The 22,466-nt window shown below is 48.8% G+C and overlaps 1 protein-coding gene across 1 annotated transcript; it reads left to right on the top strand.

The window, feature by feature from the left end:
• The first annotated feature begins 1,957 nt into the window (after positions 1-1,957).
• On the top strand, positions 1,958-20,864 carry LOC123586896 (arginyl aminopeptidase). Its single transcript, XM_045456497.1, has 11 exons — positions 1,958-2,480; positions 6,576-6,716; positions 7,033-7,181; positions 11,885-12,001; positions 12,697-12,932; positions 15,547-15,660; positions 16,552-16,664; positions 16,843-16,951; positions 18,094-18,318; positions 19,126-19,268; positions 20,265-20,864. Exons 1-11 carry the CDS (start codon positions 2,034-2,036, stop codon positions 20,421-20,423), a joined length of 1,953 nt encoding a protein of 650 aa, XP_045312453.1. The 5' UTR covers positions 1,958-2,033; the 3' UTR covers positions 20,424-20,864.
• Positions 20,865-22,466: the final 1,602 nt, after the last annotated feature.

Below are 22,466 nucleotides of genomic sequence, written 5' to 3'. Positions count from 1 at the left end.
GGTGGGTTGTGTCTGTAGTGTCTTTTTTTTTTTTTTTTAAGTTTATTTATTTATTTTGAGAGAGAGAGAGAGAGGGAGTAGGGGAGGGGCAGAGAGACAGGAAGAGAGGGAATCCCAAGCAGGCTCTACCGATGCAGGGCTTGATGCCACCAACCGTGAGATCATGACCTGAGCTGAAATCAAGAGTCCGAGGCTTAACCAACAGAGCCACTCCGTATCTTTGTAAAGTATCTTTAGTATCTCTCTATAGAGAAGAAGGCCTTCCTGAATCTGCTGTGAGTTGTTACAAATACCATCTAGAGGTAAATCAGACCCTGGGAGCCATGCAGGGAAGCAGAAATGGGAACGATGGGAATATTTACAGAAAATTTTTAACGCTAAAAGGAGAAGCATAACTCCATAAATGTTTTCTCCCACAGCCACAGATAATAGATCCTCTTGCTCCAGCAATATTTAACTCTAAAGATCAGGCTGTGTGTCTCTCTCTTGTGTTCCCATAGCATACTTTTCTTCCCAGAGAATAGCCCAGCACATGGAATTGCATGACTTTTTTTTTTGGTCAGTTAAAATGTGAGGTAGACTGTGAGCACCACAAGGACAAGGTCTGTGACAGATTTGGTAAAATTGTATCCCTGGGGCGCCTGGGTGGCTCAGTCGGTTAAGAGGCCGACTTCGGCTCAGGTCATGATCTCACTGTCCGTGAGTTCTAGCCCCGCGTCGGGCTCTGTGCTGACCGCTCAGAGCCTGGAGCCTGTTTCAGATTCTGTGTCTGCCTCTCTCTGACCCTCCCCTGTTCATGCTCTGTCTCTCCCTGTCTCAAAAACAAATAAAATGTTAAAAAAAAAAATTAAAAAAAAATTGTATCCCTAGCACCCAGCCTAATGGCTGGTGTATAGTAAACGCTCAACAAAAACGCACTGCATCAGAGAATGAATAATTTGGAGGCAGATGTATTGAACGTCTAATAGTTACCAAGTACTGCGCTTAAAGCCACAGAAAAGTGCTTTTCCAAAGTTTCTGGATTTCACTGACAAGTAAGTTAAAAAAACATTGACCCAATATGGGATTTTTAAAGACTACCATAAACATTTCATAAAATAAAAGTTTAACACTGTGAAAGTAGGAAACCGTATTTTTTATGAAAAAAAATTATGAGTTTTATGAAAAACTCCCTACATCGTCTTTAAAAATCTCATTTCCTACCTGATCTGTGAAAATATCATCACTGATCAGCTATTTACAGAAGGGCTATTGCAACCCCATTCATACAGAAGAGAAACAAAGTATAAAGTAGAAGTAACCCTGGCTGAACACAATCAGGGAAATAAAACTACACACTATGCACAGCCAAGCCATTAAATTGTACGGTGCTGATTCCCTATTCCTTGGCGGAAGGATGGAAAGATAGATGTGCTTGGGATCTCCTGGGATGAACCTTGATCTGGTGTGGAATTCTGTGTTTACCAAGTGTGTTTAGGCAAATTACCCCACTGAGTTCTCACAATTAACTTGTGAGATAGATATTACTCCTATCTTACAGGTGCAGAAAGGGGCTTACAGAGATTCACCTTTGTTGGCAGTGATTTGCCCAAGGTGACACACAATCCTAATAATTGGTCGAGCTCAGAGCTTGAGATCTTGGATCCAGGGCTCAATCTACATCCTGCTACCTTCCTGGGAGATTAGGAGAGTGAAACGTCAGCAGAGGAAGGTGTCGCCACTCGGACTACTGTAACATCGCGGTACGATGAATTTGGGCAAATGTGGACCAAATTATCCCACTGTACCTTTTCTCCAAAGTCCAGAGGTACCTCGTATAAAGCTGGAAGAGTGGAGCCCTGGTGAACAGGGGAGAGGTGGTGTGGTCAGGTCTCAGGTTTTCGGAGAGGGGCGTGACCCAGCCCTGGTCTCCCTGGGGACGTGGCCCGAGGGGCGTGGCCCGCAGCGGGGCAGGGCAATCGAGGCGGGGCTTCCCGCCGCAGTAGACGGAGCCGGCGGATTTCCCCGCGTTTGCTCTACGGCACGGTGGGGCCATGGCGAGCGACGGGCCTCCGAGCGGCTCCAGCGCGGCCCCGCGACCGCTGCACTCGGCGCAGGCCGTGGACGTGGCCTCGGCCTCCAATTTCCGGGCTTTCGAGATGCTGCACTTGCACCTGGACCTGCGGGCCGAGTTCGGGCCTCCGGGGCCGGGCCCGGGCAGCAGGAATTTGAGCGGCACCGCGGTCCTGGAGCTGCGCTGCCTGGTGCCCGAGGGCGCCACCGAGCTGCGGCTCGACTCGCACCCGTGCCTCGAGGTGACGGCGGCGTCGCTGCGGCGGCACCTGCCCGACTCGAAGGAGCAGCCCGAGGAGCCCGTGCACTTCCGCACGCAGCCGTTCTCGCACTACGGCCAGGCCCTGTGCGTGGCCCTTCCGCAGCCCTTCCCGGCCGGCGAGCGCTTCCAGGTTCTCCTCACCTACCGCGTCGGGGAGGGACCCGGGGTGAGTTCGCCCCCTTGTCCGGCCCCGCCGCCGCCCTCACCCGGCCACTTCCTGCCCGCCGTTCCCGCCCTCCGAGCTGGCCGCCGGCCGGCACTCACCGCACCCCACCCCCAGGAGAAAGGAGAAGATGCTTCCGCCCTGGCGGAGAGGGGCCTCGGGGCACCCCTGGGCACGCCTCCCGCCCTGAGCTCCCCGCCTTCTTCCCTGGCTGCCCGCTTTCCCTCTTCTGGCTTCAGGCCAGCCTCCGTGCTGTGCACCCTTCGTCCTTTCTACCCTTCCTGCCTCCCCTCCCTAGCGACTGTGGTGGCCTGTCTGCGTTGTTTCCCCCTCATCACGCTGGCGGGCTGCCATTTCTGCCTGCAGAGGAAACCTTAGCCGAGGCGGCTTTCTGGATAACGAGCTATTTATAAACCGAATTTAATGTTTCACGGGGCCTTGGGACCTAGGTCCCTGATAACGAGCTACCTAGTTTTTCCTTTATGGCAGCCCTGGACAATGCCGGCCCATGAGCCCTGGATGCTGACTCAGCCCTTTGCCCTACGCGTTCTTGTAGTGCCCCAGGCTGAACTAATCCTGAACCCCCGTAGTTATTTAAGTTTTCTTTTGCCAAGTTCTAGATTTGATGAACGGAAGAATTTGAGTACGAGCGAGAAATGGAATGAGGGTGTAGTAGGCCCTCTCGCTGTTGATGGGGGGGACAAACATTGGTATGAAAGGATGGATGGTTCTGTGGCTTACATTTGTGAAAGTCAGAAGCTCCTTCACAGGGAGTTCTGAGGCTGTGGTTGCTAGTCATTCGTCAGGTGGGGTGGCTTGCAAGTTTCAGGGTAGGCTGCTGGCCTACAGTTTACTTATCTAGCTAGCAGTTCCCTTTCACTCTTAGAGGCAGCTCAAAGGGCAGTTCTGTTTCCAGCTTCCGCTATTCAGGGAGTAAACGAACGTGGGGTAGAACTGGCTTAAAAAAGGAAAAGTCCAAAGCAATGCAAATTGACTTCCAAGGCAAAGGGAAAACCCTCCAAGGGTAACGGAGTATCTGTAAATGTGTTTGGTTGCTGTGTTGGTTGTTATATTCTAGTTTCTGGTTTGGGGCAGGAACTCGGAATTCAACAGGATAACTGGAAAAATTAAGCCCTCTCTGAAATTGCCTACTGAAAGTGGCACCTCGAAATGAACAAAAGGAGGGGTTCCCGGGTGACTCGGTTGAGCAGCCGACTCTTGATTTCTGCTCAGGTCATGTTCTCATGGGTTGGTGAAATGGAGCCCTGCTTCCTGCTCCGTGAGGAGAGAGCAGAGCCTGCTTGGGATTCTCTCCCTCTCTCTGTCCCTCCCCAATCTGGGTGCTTGCACTTGCGCTCTCTCCCCCGCCCCCCAAAAATAAATAAGTTAACTTAAAAAAAAATCAAAACGAAATAGCTTCCATAGAGACAGAACAACAGAGACCCACACTTTACAAAGAACTGCCCTTTGCCCTGTGAAGGTCTGCATTAAAGGCACTTGTTTGTATTCCTTCTCATTGCCACTATCCCAGGTGAGGACTCTCAACTCACCTTGATCACTGTAGGTAGCAGCCTCTCCCTGACTTTAGACTCTCGAGACAAGTACAAGAGTACTTGTACTGCAGGCTTCTTCATTCTGTCTTCTGTGTCGTTCTAAACAAACAACAAAAAACCTCAACCAAAGATGATGAATAAGAAGTGATGGAGGGGATGACCAGTACTTATTAAGATGTGCCAGGGACTAGTCTATGAGTTTGACAGAAGTTAAATGCATTGTCTTTATATAAGTGCCTAATACAGTGCCTGGCGACACCGTATGTTAGCTCTTCCTGTCATCTCATTAAATTTCTTTCATTTATAGGATTAAAAAAGTTTAGATTAGCAAGACCAGTGAGCCGGTAGTAGAGTTTCCATATAGCCCTCCACACACAGTTTCCCCTCTTAGCATTTTGCAAGTATGATGCCTTTGTTACAATTAACGAACCGATACTGATAACTAAAGTTCGGAGTCTTTTTCAGATTTTCTTAGTTTTTGCTTAATATCTTTTTCTGTCCCAGGATCCCATCCAGAATAGCACAGTATATTAGCTTTCATGTATCCTTGGGCTCCCCTTGGCTATGACAGTTTCTCAGACTTTCCTTGTTTTTGACGACCTTGACTGTTTTGAGGAGTATCGGTCAGATATGTTGTAGGATGCTTCTCTATTGGAATTTGTCTGTTTTTCCCGTGATCAGACTGTGGTTATTAAAAATTAAAAAAAGTAAAAGTTTATTTTTTACAGCAGTTTTAGGTTCAGAGCAACATTTAGTGGAATGTCACAAAAGTGAAGTGCTGTTTTCATCACATGATAATGAGAATCCATAATATCAACATGATCTCTGACTGTCTGGGGTGATCTCACTCACCCGGCTAAGGTAGTGCCACTTTCTCCAGTCCACAGAAATACCATGTGGTATTTCTTTCTCCTTCTTTCCATCTGTACTATACTCTTTGGAAAGAGACTCATTAAAATCTTCACACACATAACACACAAATCTCAAAGAAAAAGTCAGCATCTCCATATGGCGTCCTTATGCCTCTTAAAAGTAGGTCTCAAATACCTGTGTTCAAAGCCTTTCAAAGTGCACCTGCCGAGGCATGCCGCCCACCCCTGTATCTGAAACCTACCACCAGCTCCCAGAGACCGTCCATCCGTGCCTTTCTTCATGTTCTATCCACCTGCTTGAGAATGTCTTCCCCTCTCCTTTCCAACCATCTCAGTCCGACTCACCTTTAAACCAGAAAGTTTTGCTTCCTGGATTTACCTAATCCTTTTCTAAATTCTAAATGGCACTTAGTGCTGACATATCCTCCCCCACCCCCCAGCCCCACAGTTAGATCTATGTGGTAAGCAAACTTTTTGATGTAGGCAAAAATTGGGTTTGTAATAACCATTCAGATTTGCCCTTGGTTAAAGGCTAACAGAAAACAAATTAAGAATTGTATATAGCCAGGGTGCCTCACTGGCTCAGTCAGTGGAATGTGCGACTCTTGATCTCGGGGTTGTAAGTTTGAGCCCCACATTGGGTGCAGAGATTACTTAAACATCTTAAAAAAAAATTTCTTTAAAGAATTATATATAGCCAATGCCTATAATGTAAAATACATTTATTCTGAAAGGGTAAGTTTTAGTTTCAGGAATAGAGAATTTAGTTTCAGGATTTTTTTTTTTTTTTTTTAGAAAATTTTTTTATTTATTTCGAGAGAGAAAATGTGAGTGGGAAGGGTCAGAGAGAAGGAGACAGAGAATCTCATGTAGGCTTGGTGCTGTCGGCACAGAACCCAACGCAGGGCTCGAACTCACAGACCATGAGATCATGACCTGAGCCGAAACCAAGAGTCGGCCGCTTAATGGACTGAACCACCCAGGCACCCCTGGAGAACACATATTAATCAGATTCCTCCCACTTCACTTCTCCTTTTTTGTGTGTTCTATCACAAGTTCAAATACAGCTGCTTCCTTATTTTTTTGTAATGTTTATTTAATTTCGAGAGAGAGAGAGAGAGAGAGAGAGAGAGAGAGAGCGCGCGCAGAATCCAAAGCAGGTTCCAGGCTCCAAGCTGTCAGCATAGAGCCCGATGCGGGGCTCAAACCTACAAACCGTGAGACCATGATCTGAGCCGAAGTCGGACGCTTAACCGATTGAGCCACCAGGTGCCCCTGTTTTGTCTTTTTGATGAGAAACAACTACAGTGTGAAGGACTCAGAGGAGGAAGACAGTATGCCAGGGTCAGAGGTCATGTCTGGAATTCTTAACCATCTGAGCCACCCAGGTGCCTGAGGCCATTTCTAGAATTCTTGAGATGCCTGATGGGATACAGTGAGGAATAGACCCTTTGTGGTGTTTCTTCCATGTGAAGCGGATGTCATACCTTGGCATGGATTCCAAGGTAGATTAAATTCACAGTAGGAGAGAACTTCACAGTTAGGGCCAAATTGCTGGCAGAAGGATTGTAAGGATTCCCTAAAAGTCTCCCATGCCAGCCAACTCCTTTTCCCTGGCTGGACTGAGCTCATGTAGGGGGTGTCAGTTTTGAAATGTTCTTTTATTCTCTTAGGTTTGCTGGCTGGCTCCTGAGCAGACAGCAGGAAAGAAGAAGCCTTTTGTCTATACCCAGGGCCAGGCTGTCCTAAACAGGGCCTTCTTCCCTTGCTTCGACACTCCTGCAGTGAAATGCAGATATTCAGCTCTTATTGAGGTAAGAGGGCTAAGGTTAAGTGTACTTGCCCTTGGGGTTGAAAATATAATTCCAGATCTGTGTGGCCACATTTCAGCTGGTAAATTGTTAGGTCTGTCCAGTGGCCCCTCTGCAGAATTCCTTCATGTACAGAAGTTTTATTTGTGCTAAATCTCATCAGCTTAGCACAAGTTTAGTGTCTTGAAACCTTTATGTTCCCCAAGATGGGCTCCAGGTCATTGCTGTCACCATGCAGGTTGCCGGCCGTGCTGTCCTTTAAGCTAATCAAAAGGAGACTCTGTCCAGGTAAAATCTCGTAAGCTTTCTCTGTTGTCAGGTCCCAGATGGCTTCACAGCTGTGATGAGTGCTAACACCTGGGAGAAGAGAGGTCCAAATAAGTTCTTCTTCCAGATGCGTCAGCCCATCCCCTCCTATCTGATAGCTTTGGCCATCGGAGATCTGGTTTCGGCGGAAGTTGGACCCAGGTAGGAGACAAAGACCCCCACAGGCAAGGTTGGACTGACCTCGAGCCGAGGAGGCCTCTGACCAGTGGCCCCAGTGTGATGGTCTTTGGGACAGTCTCACATCCTCTCTGAATCCACAGCCTCTCTGCAGCCGAAAAGTGTGTGGTATGAATACAGCGGGAGGAAGTGCTCTTTTTGTCCCGTCCCTTCCTCCTTCCCTCCCTCCCTGCAGTTCTATAATCCTGCTGTCTAGAATGAGCTCATCAGTCCTACTAGCAGTAGCTGCTGTCCTGGGCCACCTCGTGGAGTACGGTTGGCACTGAGACAGCAGTGTCAGATTGATCTTTATTAGTGTCTTTAAGTTCTGAGTTCCCTGCTAGCAATTGTATTTGCTTTGTAATCTTTGTACCAAATCTCCCCGTTTTCTCTAGCAGTCAATTCCTGGAAATATACAATGTTGATGTCATTGTTTCCCTCTGGAGAAGAAAGCGGAAGCTCCTTTTTTTGTCTGCTCCAGATGCATAAACCTGAACCCACGGTGACAGAGAGACCTCCACGAAGTTAGAAGGGTTTCATGGAGATAAATAAGGATTTTGTAAGGTTTCCTGCGAAAAGAAACTTGCCCAGGAGCATAGGTTTTTCCCGGCCCTCATACGATCTGCCAGCACAGCGTAATCCTGATATAAAATGTTAAAGGTTGGGACGGTAAAGCTGTGGTGCGTTTCCTGCCTCCGTCGCTGTGGCTCCTTGCTCAGTTCTTGGAGGTGCTGGTGTCCTTGCCGGGATTGGTTACAGCCTCAGACTTTGTAGCTGGGCTCAGTCGTGAATCTTAGTTCCTGGGTTTCAGAGAGAATGATAAATGGGATGCCATTGGCCTCTGCTTCAAGGACACACGCTCAAAACAACACCGGTCTTGAAAGGCTAGGTGCTCTTTTTTCATGAAGGGCTGTGTTTCTGACAGATAGGGTAGTAGGTAACCAAAGGAATGTCAGCTTTGCATTGACCGGGAAATAGTTAAGTAATGTCATTTTATTTTTATTTTTATTATTTTTAATATGTTTATTTTTTTAATGCTTATTTATTTACTTATTTTGAGAGAGAGAGAGAGAGAAAGCAGGGGAGGGACAGAGGGAGAGGGAGAGAGAATCCCAAGCAGACTCTGCACTGTCAGCACAGAGCCCGACTCAAGGCTCCCATCTCACGAACCGCAAGATCACGTCCTGAGCCAAAATCAAGAGTCAGTTGATGTCAATTGACTGAACCTCTCAGGCGCCCCGTAAGGGAATGTTATTTTAGAGAATTTTCTCTCACTAGGGTTCCGTTAGTACGACTATGAGCTGCTAATGAGAAATGAGGGAATGTATTCCAAACACACTGGAGAATGATGATTTTTTTTTTTTTTTTTTTTTTTTGAGCCCTCTGTAATAAAATGACGATCGAGTACATCAATCCAGGGGATAGAATCTGTGTAACCGGTCATGATGACTCATTCCTTCCCCTGTCAGGCAGTCGGGTAGCCAGTCAGGTAGTCGGTCTTTGCCCCACATCTGAGGCTCTTGTGTAGGTATGCAGGATGGCAGGCTCTTCTGGCAAACTTTGTGACCAGTCCCCGTTAGCAGAGGAGGGAGATCCTGGTCAGAAGAGACAGTGGACATATCCCAGTTGTCGCTTTTATGTATAATCTCTTCTGATCCTTCTATAACCTCACTGAGGGAGATATTATTATCTCCATCTTCCCGATACGCAAACCGAGGCTTCAGGTAGAATTGCTTGTGCAGAGTCACATGCGTTTCCATCGCACATCCGGCTCTCGTTGGGCCAGACCACTGGTGATGAAATTCCAGCTTGACTGAGAACACTCCAGTGTCTTCTGACAGAAATCAGTGGACTGGTGGAAGTATCTTGGATGTCCCCTACCTACCCTGACCTTCACCTTCTAGGTGCAGCACACAGGAGTAGCCTGGGTTTAAGGACTTTGCCAGTTGTGATATCCAAGCTGATCACAGAGCAATTCCTTGCAGATTTCTGACTCTCATGTCACCGTCTTTTCTCAACCTCGTGCCCTGTCACATCATTTTTGGTGACTTTTTTCTCCGTCTGGATTACCTGTCCGACACCCAGGGTTGAGGGTGGCTTCAGGGTTTCTTGAGCTCCTCTCTCTGGGGAGCCTTCTCCACCTGATTCAGGCCCCCGCACTCAAGGGCACACTACGGTGTAAGTCCTGGCCGTGGGCATTATCATGAGCTGTGCTGTGGCAGAAATTTTAAATACGTTCACCTCATTCGTTCTCTGACCCCACCCTCCTAACCTTCTAGCCCTGTGGTGGCCTCACTCCCACTATATCTGCTTCTCAAGCTCCCAGAGGCCTTTCTTCCTGCAAGCTATACATTTCCTCCCGGGCACCAGCCTCTTGTGACCTGGCCCATCTTCTTTCCGTGGCCCAGGTGTGGGGTTGATCATCTCCTACCAACATCCCAGGCTGCCTTGCGCACTGTCCTGCTGCTGTAACTTCTAGCCCCGGCTCCGACCATCCCCTTTTCTCTTTCTTCTGTACCTGGGTGTCTGAGAGAAGTACACAGCTGTGCATACTGATTCTGCTACCCATTTCTGGTTTTTTGGTGAAAAGTTGGAATTAAAAGTTGAAATAGACGGGGCACCTGGGTGGCTCAGTTGGTTAAGCGTCTGACTTCGGCTCAGGTCATGATCTCATGGTTCGTGGGTTCGAGCCCCATGTCAGGCTCTGAGCAGGCTCTGAGTCTGTTTCGGATTCTCTGTCTCCCTCTCTCTGCCCTTCCCCCGTTCATGCTCTGTCTCTCTCTCTCTCTCTCTCTCTCTCTCTCTCTCTTTCTCTCTCTTTCAAAAATAAGTAAACATTAAAATTTTTTTTTAAGTTGAAATAGACATGTGGTTTTCAAGGAAAATATAACAGATGTAGTCTTCAACTATAGATAGGCTTTCAATATTGCTCAGCAGACCTTTGATTTACCTTTCTGGCTCACTCTCCTGGAAGGAAGGAACGAAGGGGGAAGGGGAGGGGGAGGGAAGGAGGATGGAAGGATTTAAAGGAAGACTTGTCTCTTCAGTTTTCCTATTCAGACACCCTACCCTCACTCCAAGCAATGATCTTGTCTCCTCCTTTATTGAGTATATTTAATTTGTCAGATATGGTTATGTCCACTTCCTGTTTTCCATGTCAAAAATCATCTTCATCTGCCTTCATTCGTCCCCTTTATCCCCCTGGACTCTGAAGAGGGGTCCCTCCTTCTGTCTAAAGCCAAATCTCTTTGGGGCGCCTGGGTGGCGCAGTCGGTTAAGCGTCCGACTTCAGCCAGGTCACGATCTCGCGGTCCTTGAGTTCGAGCCCCGCGTCGGGCTCTGGGCTGATGGCTCAGAGCCTGGAGCCTGTTTCCGATTCTGTGTCTCCCTCTCTCTCTGCCCCTCCCCCGTTCATGCTCTGTCTCTCTCTGTCTCAAAAATAAATGTTGAAAAAAAAATTTTTTTTAAATAAAGCCAAATCTCTTCATCTGAGCCATCATTGACTCAGCCCCTCCCCCAAATCCCATGGGGCCTTGCTTCATTGCTCACCCCTCGCTCTTCAAATGGGTAGCCTCCCCGCCCCCACTGGCTCTTTCCTTCCGACCCCTAACCATGTTCCTGTTTCCCCTAGTTCAAAAACAAAGCAAAAAACAAACTCATGGACTCCACACTCCCTTCTGGCACACTGTTTCTGCTTCCTTTCTTAGCCAAGTTTCTTAGAACAGTGGTGTATACACTCCTTCACCCCCCATTTACTGCCTGGACCCATTGGAATCTAACACCTCTCGGGGTCACACTGCAGAAACTCCTGTAGTAAGAGGGGCCACTGGCCTCAACATGTACCGCACATTGGCTGCTCTTCAGTGCTTGTCTTGATGTTCTCCTCTTTTTCTTTTGCCTCTGTTGACCCTCCTCTGGCCTCCATGACACAATTCTGTCCTGGGTCCGGGACCTCCTGGTTCACCCCTTCTGGTCTCCTTTGTGGGCTCTTCTCTGCCCAACCCCACGTGTGCTGGTGTCACCCAAGATTCTGGTTTTGACCCATTATCCTACATACGTCACTTAGGGATACTCACTGTTGTAATTTAAGGTATTTTCTGGGTACTGCAGCTAGAGCGATTCGTCAAGACTCAATCCGATAATACCACCTACTGGTGTAAAATGCTCTCATGGGGGCGCCTCATGGGTGGCTCGGTCAGTTAAGGGTCCAACTTGGGCTCAGGTCACAATCTCATGGTTCATGAGTTCAAGCTCCGCTCTGGGTCTCCAGAAAGTGGGGGAAAGGAAACCAACGTTTAGTACATAAGGCATTGTATAAGGGGTTTTTATATGCTGTCTTTATTTCATTTTTACCACTCGTTTTCCAGATGAGGAAACAGGCTCAGAGAAGTCAGTGACTTTTGCAAGGTCACATTCAGTGTTGGACACGTAAAATTGTAGCAGTGTGAGTTTGAGCCTGTTGCACACGGGAGGCTGCTGCCTCCACAGTGCTCTGTCGCGATCTCATTTATCCGTCCCTTGGACCCATGCGGGTGATTTGACCTTGCATCTCCTGTCTCTGCGGCCACATTGTCACGTTCCTTTGGCTCCAGTAGAAGACTGCCAGTTTTCTACAGGTGCTTTCGGGATCGGGTCTCCACAATAGGTCTCCAAACACCATTCTTCTTTTTCTGTGCTTTTGTCTTTAGGAGCCGGGTGTGGGCTGAGCCCTGCCTGATCAAGGCTGCCAAGGAGGAGTACAACGGCGTGGTAGAAGATTTTCTGGCAACAGGAGAGAAACTTTTTGGACCCTACGTTTGGGGAAGGTGTGGTATCACATTGGCTCTGATGTCTTGTTAAACTTGAGTCCCTGGTTTCCCCCTCTCTTACTGCTGGTGCTGCCTCTTCTCCCTCTGGTTCCTAGAGCAGAGTTCCCCAATCCAGAAGTAAAGGAAAGGAGGGAAAGAATGAGGAAGGGATAAGCCAGGCCTTGTTCATTATTGCTGAGGAGGGGACCCTGACAGAAAGGGTTATTGAAGGGACCAAAATGTGCCTTCCAGCCGCTAAGCGTGGAGATCAGGAAACACTGTCAGGGGACCTTTGTCGACTTACTTTCCTGGCTGCTAAAAGCAGCCACATACTCTCATTTTTCCCTTTGACATCTCCAGACTTCAGCCTCCTCAGATAAAAGGCTCTGTTAGGTCTTTGTGACCCCAAGTGGGCCACCAGTGAGCTAACTGTTGATAGAGCTGACCATATGCCCATCCCCTGGTGCGAAGGAGAATGGAGAGCAAGTCTCAGAGAGGCGCCTCCACTAGAGCAAAACCTGGGGAAAGGGAAGTCCCAGCGAGCTGGCCGGGGGACTGAGGAGCCTGGGCGTCATCTCAGCACGGCACCCGGTGTTGAACACCGCCTGTTCAGTGGCTGCATCTCTCAGGACTGAGGGTCGGGGCTGGGGAGGCGAGGCAGGGTCAGCCCTGGGGAGCCGAGGCCTGGCTGTGACCTCCCGTTTTCTCGGCAGGTATGACCTGCTCTTCATGCCCCCATCCTTTCCATTTGGAGGAATGGAGAACCCTTGTCTGACCTTTGTCACCCCCTGCCTGCTAGCAGGGGACCGCTCCTTGGCTGATGTCATCATCCATGAGATCTCCCACAGTTGGTTTGGGAACCTGGTCACCAATGCCAACTGGGGTGAATTCTGGCTCAATGAAGGTTTCACCATGTATGCCCAGAGGAGGATCTCTACTGTCCTCTTTGGTAAGCCAGCCCTCAGGTCCCCTCCTTCTCCTAGGGGCCCTGTCCCCAGTTCCTTAGCCAGTGAGGCCAATGTGGTCTCCTTTGAAGTTTCGGGACACAAGCGGGCGTGAGAGGAGGAGCAGTAGTGCAGAAAGTTCCGGTGAGAGACCATGGAGGGCCAACTCTAGACAAACGTTCCTTCTAAGCGCGTGATCTCTACTTCATTCCATGTCGTTAAGTCAGCAGGCTTAGGGGAAGGGAATCTCACAAATTGCGTGTTGACTGATAGGGGACCTAACAGCGAAAGGACCCCCTCATCAAAGCTGAGGACACACTTGATGCTCTGTTCTCCCAACAGCTGGGCAGCCGCTGGGTAGAGTTGCCCAGGGCTGTTCACCCAGATAGCTAGTTAATTTTATGAATGAATCAGGGGCGCCTGGCTGCCTCAATCGGTAGAGCATGCAACTGTTGATCTTGGGGTTGTGTGTTTGAGCCCCACATTTGGTGTAGAGATTACTGTAAAATATTAAAAATAAATAGAAAATAAGACCATTATAATGATACCTTCTATTGAACACTTACATACCAGCTTTTTCCTAGGCATCTTTTTAAAAATAATACATCATTTAAGGGGCACCTGGGGGGCTCAGTTGGCTAAGCGTCTGACTTTGGCTCAGGTCATGATCTCGCAGTTTGTGGGTTTGAGCCCTATGTTGGGCTCTGTGCTGACAGCTCGGAGCCTGGAGCCTGTTTCAGATTCTGTGTCTCCCTCTCTCTCTGTCCCTCCCCTGCTCACTCTCTGTCTCTCTCTCTCAAAAATAAATAAACATTAAAAAATTTTAAAACAAATACGTTACTTAACAATTTTACCATAGCCTGATAAAAGAGATATTATTTTCATTTTATATATGAGTCCACTGTGACTCAAAAAGTATAAGTAATGTGCCCAAGCCACTTAGCAGCTGAGGACAGAACCCCAAACTGAGCCCAGGTGGGCTTTTAAAATCTTTTCTCAACATTGTCTCATTATTGAAAACCTGCTATAGATCAGATACTATAAAAAAAATAATGTTTATTATTTTTATTATTTCTGTCATCAGAATCTCTTTTGATGTACATGGGAAAACACATACAATGCATTTATCCATAATCTCACTGTTCAGAGATAATGTAATATATCTTTTCAAACATTTTTCTATGCGTGTGTGTGAATCATCGGACCTTAAAACTGCCTTTTTTTTTTAACTTAATAAAGTTAAACATTTTCCCAAGTCATTAAATTTTCTACTATAGCTGCGTGGTATGGCCATTTCTTAATTTATTCAATCAGTCTCCAATATTTTCAGTTTTCCTCATGAAAGAATATTTTGACAAATATTTTTATATCGAAATATTCACACGTCTCAGATGGTCTCAACAAAGATAGATTCCTAGAGACATAATTTCTGGGTCTGAACATTTTAAAGGCTGTTTAGCACACATTGTCCATTGCCTCCCAGAAAGTTTGTGCAGATCTACACTTTCATCCAGAGTATGTAGAGCAAAAGCCTATGTGTGAATATCTTAATCAGCCGCTAAGAATCCTGCTACCAAATATCATCCAGCCACACAGATGAAGAAATTGAGGCTTAGAGAGATTAAATACCTTGCCCAGAGTCAGAACACCTTGTGAGTGGCAGAGGTGGTTGGTTCAAAACCTGGTCCCCTTCCCCTCAACCATTCCCTCAGTCCTTTTTAGAACCAGAGGAGATGTAGAGACCCTTAGAAAAATTATGGGTGACCGTTTGTCTTGTCTGACAGGAACGGTCAAATGAATATATAATCTTTCTATTTTTATTTTTTTTAGTGGCTCACATTTTTTTTTTTAAGTTTATTTCAGAGAGAGGGAGAGAGAGAGAATGAGCGGGGGGGGGGGGGGCAGAGAGGGAGAGAGCGAGAAAGAGAGAGAATCCCAAGCAAGTTCCACGCTTAGTGCAGAGCCCAACACAGGGCTCGATCTCACACCCATGAGATCCTGACCTGAGTCAGTATCAAGAGTTGGACACTTAACCGACTGAGCCACTCAGACCCCCCTATAATCTGCTCTTTTTAAAAAATTTTATTTATTTTTGAGTGTGAGCGGGGGAGGGGCAGAAAGAGAGGGGGCAGAGGATTGAAAGTGGGCTCCATGCGGACGGCAGAGAGCCTGATGCGGGACTCGAACCCACGAACCGTGAGATCATGACCTGAGGAAGTCAGACGCTTAACCAACTGAGCCATCCAAGCGTCCCCTCTATAATCTGTTTTTATAGAAAATCAAATTAATATCTCTAAAAATAAAAATCTATTGATAAGGAAGGGTAACAGGAAAAGGCACGAGATTCCCTCATCGTTGTGTGCGGGTGAGACTGACAGCCTGAGCTTAACCAAGTGCTTTCTTAGGCCAGAGCAACAGGGAGCTAGGAGCTGAGTCAGGTTCTCTGTCGTTGACCCTTCTTGCCCTGGGATCCCCAGGAGGGTAAAGATACTAAGCCTCAGTTATCTGTCATTGTTCTGTGGCCACAAGGGGGCAGCAACCGTCTTCTGTCCAGAAAGTATACTATACTTGGACGTGATGTTACACTTTGTAGAGACCTAGGGTTTCTTTTTGTCCTAGGCTCTGCTTACACCTGCTTAGAAGCTGCAACCGGGCGGGCTCTGCTTCGACAGCACATGGACATCACTGGCGAGGAAAACCCACTCAACAAGCTCCGAGTGAAGATTGAACCAGGTCCAGGAGGCTCCTCTGTCTGACTCTCCCCTCCCCTAAATTGGGCTTGGAGCCCCAAATTGTTTTGAACCTCATATTGATCAGTGCACACCTTGAATACTCTCCTTGGGCAGGAAGAGCCCTCCGGAGCTCTCTGTAGCTGTTCCCTGGCCTCTAGACAGACTCAACCCAAGCCATTCCAGCCAGATGGGAGTTCTTTCCAGTTTTGTGCAGTTTTTAATGACTATACCATTGCCGTCCATTTGTGCAGGCCCATACCCTTCTTTTTCTATCAAGTCAGACCTGTGGTTTTGTAGATTAAGTGTTAGCCTTATTTTATGGAGGATATGAGTGAGCACCCAACAAGTCAAATGACTTGTCCAAGGTCATGTGTTCTTTTCTAACGTTTTTCCTTAGTCCCCTGTGTGACTAATCTAAAACTTTTTCGTGCAATTTAAGCTCACGTTCCTTGATGCCAATGACCATGAAAATGAACTTCTTGTAGACTGGTAATTAGTTTATTTTGGTCTAGAACATTCATGGAAACAACCAGTTGTTCTGGGAGGGGAGGTTGTGCATGTAGGTGGTGACCAATAGAAAAGGCACTGAGCCCTGTGCTCAGTCCTAAGACTCAATGGAACCCAATGGAGCAAAGCAATCCCAGGAAAAAGGAAATTTGTCAATTCCCCTGCAAGGTTGCTTCTTTGTCCTCTTATTATGTCCATAATTCGTGACCCTTTAAGATCAACTTTGAAGTGGTTTGAGAGAGGCTAAGATGGATCTGGAAACATTCCTGGCCTTGCTGAACCTGGGGAAGCTGAATTCTGATCTCTTCCATAACTATTCTCTGAATCTGGAGCTGGAGAAGAACAATGAAGGCGACAGGTTACAAGTGTCTGCTTTCTCTGCTAGGTGTGGACCCAGATGATACCTACAACGAGACCCCCTATGAGAAAGGCTTCTGCTTTGTCTCATACCTGGCCCACTTGGTGGGTGATCAGGATGAGTTTGACAATTTTCTCAAGGTATAGTCAACTCAGAGAGGAGGGGTGAAAGGAGAACTGCAGAGAAACCAGCTGGGCCAGAGGATGGGGGTAGAGGCAGGGGCTGAAGGGACAAGGGGTTGGAGGAGAATCCAAGGAACAGAGGGACTCTGCTCCCCAGGGGATCCAGAAGGACTGAAAAGTACCTCCCTCCCTGCAGGCCTATGTTAATGAATTCAAATTCCAAAGTATCTTAGCTGATGACTTTCTAGAATTCTACTTGGAATACTTCCCTGAGCTGAAGAAGAAGAGAGTGGATTCCATTCCAGGTGAGCAGAGGAGCCGGCCTACAGGCTTCTAGAAGACAGTAGAGAATTACGGCTAATTCACATCTGGGAAGACTAAGCTGGGGCAGGAAAACGTTGAACTGGAGTCACGTAGCAAGTGGCAAACAGCCTTGTCCCACGAGAATGACTCTCTCTGCTCCTCCTGGCCTCATTTTCTCCACTTTGTCTCTTCTGTCTCTCTTCTCTGTCCTCATTTTCCTCACATCTGCACACACTCAACCAAACCCCCAACTCTGCCCCAGAGAGCTGCCACAGCCCAGGCTGTGACCCAGGGCATTGGTCCCGGCAGCAGCCCCGCCTTGTGAGTGTGGAGTCCCCTCGTTCAGCTTTCCGAGTGAAGGAAAATCCCAGCGGCAGCCCTGATTTCAGCTGGGGAGGCACTGCTTCCTAAGAGAGAGTAGACGGTGGCCTGTCACAGATGAGGCAACCCACTTCATGCTGTGCCGACCCTGAGTCTGTCCATCATCGGGCTGGCAAAGTCAGCTCCCTGCTGACCGCCGGGACTGGTCAGGCCTGGAGCACCTATTCTCTGCTTGGAGGCCCACACTTCAAGGTCATGAGACTCTGTGGCTAACGAAAGTTAATAATTACTGAGTGCTTACTATGCACCAGGCAGGATGCTAAACTCGTAATGTGTATTTGCTTATTTAATCCTCACCACTGCCAACTAAGGGCCTCCTTACACCTCACCTTACAGAGAGGTGAAGTTACATGCCCATGGCCTCCCAGCTAGTTAATGGCAGAGCAGAGTGGAGATAGGAGCCCAGGCAGCCCGGTCTTAGAGCCCAGGATGTTCTGCACCAAGCTGTTCAGGTCATCTGAAGGAGAACGTGAACTTAATTGACACTAGGAAAGCATTCATCCACTTGGTTCTGACAGCAGTGTTTATTTGGGACAAAAACCACTGTCACAGTAGAAAGGGGGGCAGTCTAGTCTGACTGTAACAGTCTAGGTCTCAATATAAGTGGACCTGACTGAAGCAGGTGGTTGCGTGGGGTAGTGATATTAAGCGTTAGGGATGGATGGAGGCAGACAGGAGCTTGAGGTCTCGGTGTTGCTGGAGCAAATTGACCTCGATGCTACCAGAGCATTCCGACAGTACCTTCTCTCCTTCTACCAAACAGGTTTTGAGTTTGATTTGTGGTTGAACACCCCTGGCTGGCCCCCCTACCTCCCTGACCTCTCCCCTGGGGACTCGCTTATGAAGCCTGCTGAAGAGCTGGCCCAGCTGTGGGTGACCAAGGAGCTGGACATGAAGGCCATTGAAGCTGTGGCCATTTCTACCTGGAAGACCTACCAGCTGGTTTACTTCCTAGATAAGATCCTCCAGAAATCCCCTCTCCCTCCCGGTAAGAAAGCGGGTAAATCCAGGTTCCTTGTGTACAGAGCTTTATATCAGGAGCTAGAGGGAGACTGGGAGGGAAGCCCTTGCAATGCCTACCCCTAGGCCATTGCCAGGTGTTAGCAGGTGGATGCAAGCACTTCACAAGAAACACATCAACAGATGATGTAAGTCATACATGCAAATGCCCTGGGGAACAGAATAATAAAGCCTAGCATTCGCTGAGCCCTCTGGGTCAGCAAGTAATTCTTTTAAACTCTAGTCTGAGGTCACTGAGTCCTCCTAACTACTCTGTGCCTAGCTGCTGTGATTGTAACCCCCAGGTGATGGAGAATGAACTTGAGCACAATTAGGTCACATGGCCCATAAACGCTGGGGCTGGGATTTCCAACCTGTCAACCACTAATGCTAAGTTGCTGCTCAGCCAGAAATAGCAGTCACCCAGGGGTGTTGTAAAGAGAAAAAGTGAACACCGGACTAACTTTTAGCTGGTGGTGGTGGTGGGAGGAAAAATGGGACACAGGGTATTTGAGGAGGATACCTGTGCTTTATTCCTGGAGGGCAAATGGAAGACGGCAGAAAGTGTGTAATTTGATGGAAGAGCCTTAGAAATTAAGGTAAATTCGGAAATAGGACATTACCCTTTCAGAGCAGAAGATGACCAGAACGAGCATAAAATGGGTGGGTGGGAACCTCCTTGACGTCATACCCGGAGCCCCCGGAGTGCCTATGGACAGACTGCTGAGACTGGAGTTTGGCCTCTGGCTCGTGCCTCTGATGAAACAGCCGTTAAAAACCCATTTCCTCTTTTCAGGGAATGTGAAGAAACTGGGAGAGACTTACCCAAAGATCTCCAACTCCCAGAATGCGGAGCTCCGGCTCCGATGGGGCCAGATCGTCATTAAGAATGACCACCAGGAGGATTTCTGGAAAGTGAAGGAATTCCTGCAGAGCCAGGTGGGTGAGCCCCACCTCCTTGTCCCCCTCAAGGCACGCGGTGGGCCGCTCAGCCTTATTGGCAGTAGTCCTGCAGGTAGAGCCTCACTCTCTGCCCTTCTCTGGAGCAGAGGAGGGAGGGAGGGCGGGAGGGAAAGGACCTCGGGAGGACCCTGATCAACAGTCTCCTTCCTGAGTGTGGCTGGTGGAGGTGTTGCCTGGGGAAGAAGCCTCCAGGGTTGGGGAGACTTTTCCAGATCCCCCGGTAAAAGCCAGTCAGAGCTACCCCCCGACCTGGGAACAAAGGTAAAGCGGGACTGGAGGGCCGGTCTTGCAGGGAGGGGCCCAAGGACCAGAGAGACAGCAAAGGGTGAGTTCATAGGTTCCTGCTTCCTGGGGGGAAGCTCGTGACCTGGGAGGGCTCAGGCGGCAGCAGGAGCCTGCCCTGCCGGGCGAGGTGGGGCTGGGTAGGAGGTGGCGCCCTGATGCCTACATCTGTTTGCGACGGGAGCTCCGTACCTGTCTGCAGGTGTTCTGAGCCCTCGGAGGGCTTCTCCGAGCCTCTGGAGTTGAGTAACTTTGTGATGTGGCAATCTCACGTTGATGTGGATTTGACTTGTGGGTTTTCTTGCACTTGACCGCAGTTGGGCCTCACGTGGCCCTCAGTTTTACGTGCTGCAGCCTTTGCTACCGGCTCTTAGCTTGGCGTCTAAGCACTTACAGCCTCCTAGGTTCGGAGCCCCATTGTGCCTGCCCTCCTCATTTGCTCTGTTGAGTGTAGACGCCCCTGTGCTGTCATGGACTGTGAAGACTTAAGATCTACCCACGTGGATCTTTGGCCCCCAAGAAGATGCCAGAATAAGAGCACACCTGCCAGGACACTCCTCATTCCAATACTGATACCCACATCCCTTTTGGCACCTGATGAGGCGTGCCGCTAGAGCGGGGCCGGGGGCCGTGCAGACGCACGCACGGAGCAGCCTGCTTAGGCCACGCGTGTGCGTGTGTTTCTTGCAGGGGAAACAGAAGTACACTCTTCCGCTGTACCACGCGATGATGGGTGGCAGCGAGGTGGCCCAGACCCTTGCCAAGGAGACCTTCAAGGCCACCGCCCCCCAACTCCACAGCAACGTTGTCAACTACGTCCAGCAGATCGTGGCACCCAAGCGCAGTTAGAAGCTCGTGGGCATGGCCTCTGCCTCTTCAGACTTCGCAGGCTTTCAGAATACTGTTCCCAAATTCCAGTTCTCCAGTCAAATTCCTGAAGTTTACACACCCTCGGAAAAATCTGTTCTCTGGCTTGGGGGCTGCGACTCTTGGGCCTCTGCTTTGGTGGGAACTTCTCTGGACCGGGAAGTCCTGAGACCAGAGAACCTTCCACAGCTCTCCAGTGCAGGCTGCCGGCTGTGGTGACGGCAGGCAATTTTCTCCCCCTCCCCACTCTCTGGGAAGAGCAGAGAGGATTTTCTGGTCCTTTCTCTTCCCTTCTCTTCCCTCTCCTTTTCTTTCCTTTCCTTTTCTGATTCTTGAAGTACTGTGCAAAGGGCTGCATTCTGGGAATTCTTTTTTTTTTTTCCAGATTTAATCTTTATTTTAATAAATATTTTTAAGTGAAAAGTATTTGAGTCAGAGTTACAACCTGAGTGATTGAAATTTCTGCTTCCATGCACGCCCTCTGTGGGCAAGTAGTCTGAGCAGGTCACTGGGGACCCCCCCCCAGAAGCTGACAGCACTTTCCTGCCCATAGGGAACCCCCAGGGTCAGGAGGTAGGGGTCCCACACACACAGAGATGAAAACATACACAGCGGTATGGCTGAAGCACACCTGTAGCAAATGAACTTCATTCCAGTTCTCTCTAAGGCAGCTAAATTCTCTACCCGTGGCGCCATTCCTGTTCATCCATTCCATTGCTTAAAAAATGTGCATTTTAGTGATTTTTCTCCGGCCTTCTCACAGTCCCTGGGGCTTCACCGGGACTCCCCTGCTTTTGATCCTGGATAAGTATCTTAATGATGTGGTAATAAATAGAGTCTGCCCAGAACTTTGGCACTAAGTTCTGCTTTCCTGGTTTCACCATGGGGATCTAAGCAGTTAGCAGCTTGGATTTGGGGTGTGGGATGAGGGGAGAGTCGTGAAAAAATATTTAAATATGTTGAAGCTGCCTTTCAGGCACAGGAATACAAGGCACTCCTGACCATTGTGGCTGTGTCCTTGGCTTTGAGGTTGTCCATTCGGGCCTCCCTTCCCTGCACAGGGGTTGGGAAAGAAAACACAGCGTAGCCACTGAAATAGATTTGTTCTTGCTCTTAACCAGAGGAAGGGAATGGTGGTGACCAGGTGGCGGGCCAGTGAGGCCTCTGTCCCCTGGCACACCCAGAGCTTCACCAGCAGAAGAGAGAACTTTGGGTCTGAGGAGAGGGATTTGGAGGCCCAGGACTGTCAGAACTCTGGTAGGCCCTGACACTTTGATGGCAGACTGTCTCCATGGTTCTTTCGAGGCTGTTCCTGGTGCTATGCTATCGGCAAGGATGATTTTAGGGCCATCCAGATGCCCCACTTACCCCCCAGCTCGGAGTCTGCTTTACCAGCTCTGAGACCAGTGGCTGTCTTTCCTTGTTTGCACAAGAACATATGGCATGATAGTTCTAGTAATAGTAATGGCGAAGAGTCTCCGTGGAAGCAGAAGGCTGGAAAGGTCTTCCTCTGATGGCTGCTCTTTGACCCCACTAACTTTGTGAGCCCTCACATTGCACAGCATGGGGATCCTGACTTGTGTCGCCTGCCCTGCTCACCACCTTTGCCACTCAGCGGTCCTGCGGGATGTGCCTGTCCTTTTATAGGGCTGTGAGGCAATGCTCTGGCCATCCTGTGTCCGAGAGATGAGGCAGTGCCATTGTCCCTGCAAGCTCACAGGGAGGGGTCTTCTTGCCATTGGCAGGGAAGGCCTCTGCCTCCTACTCCAGGGCTCCTCTGACCACTATCCTAGAACCCTCTCCCACTCCACCTCCAAGGCACTGACCTCAAACTGCAGTCTTTTCCCCCTACCATCCGCAATAACATCACCTGCTATTGGGCTATTGAAGGCATTCATACTTGGAGATAAGGTGCTAGCCTATAGAGATTCCTTATCTCAGCCCCATTTCTTTTGTGAAGCCCTGGGAAGGCAAAGGAGCTGATATCCTTTCTTATTCTCTCCACATCCTTCTCATCCCACCCTC

Source organism: Leopardus geoffroyi, chromosome C3 (assembly GCF_018350155.1).
Source record: "Leopardus geoffroyi isolate Oge1 chromosome C3, O.geoffroyi_Oge1_pat1.0, whole genome shotgun sequence".
NCBI classification, from domain to species: domain Eukaryota; kingdom Metazoa; phylum Chordata; class Mammalia; order Carnivora; family Felidae; genus Leopardus; species Leopardus geoffroyi.
The sequence above is the reverse complement of the archived record's forward strand: the minus strand, read 5'-3'. Positions and strand labels throughout refer to the sequence as shown.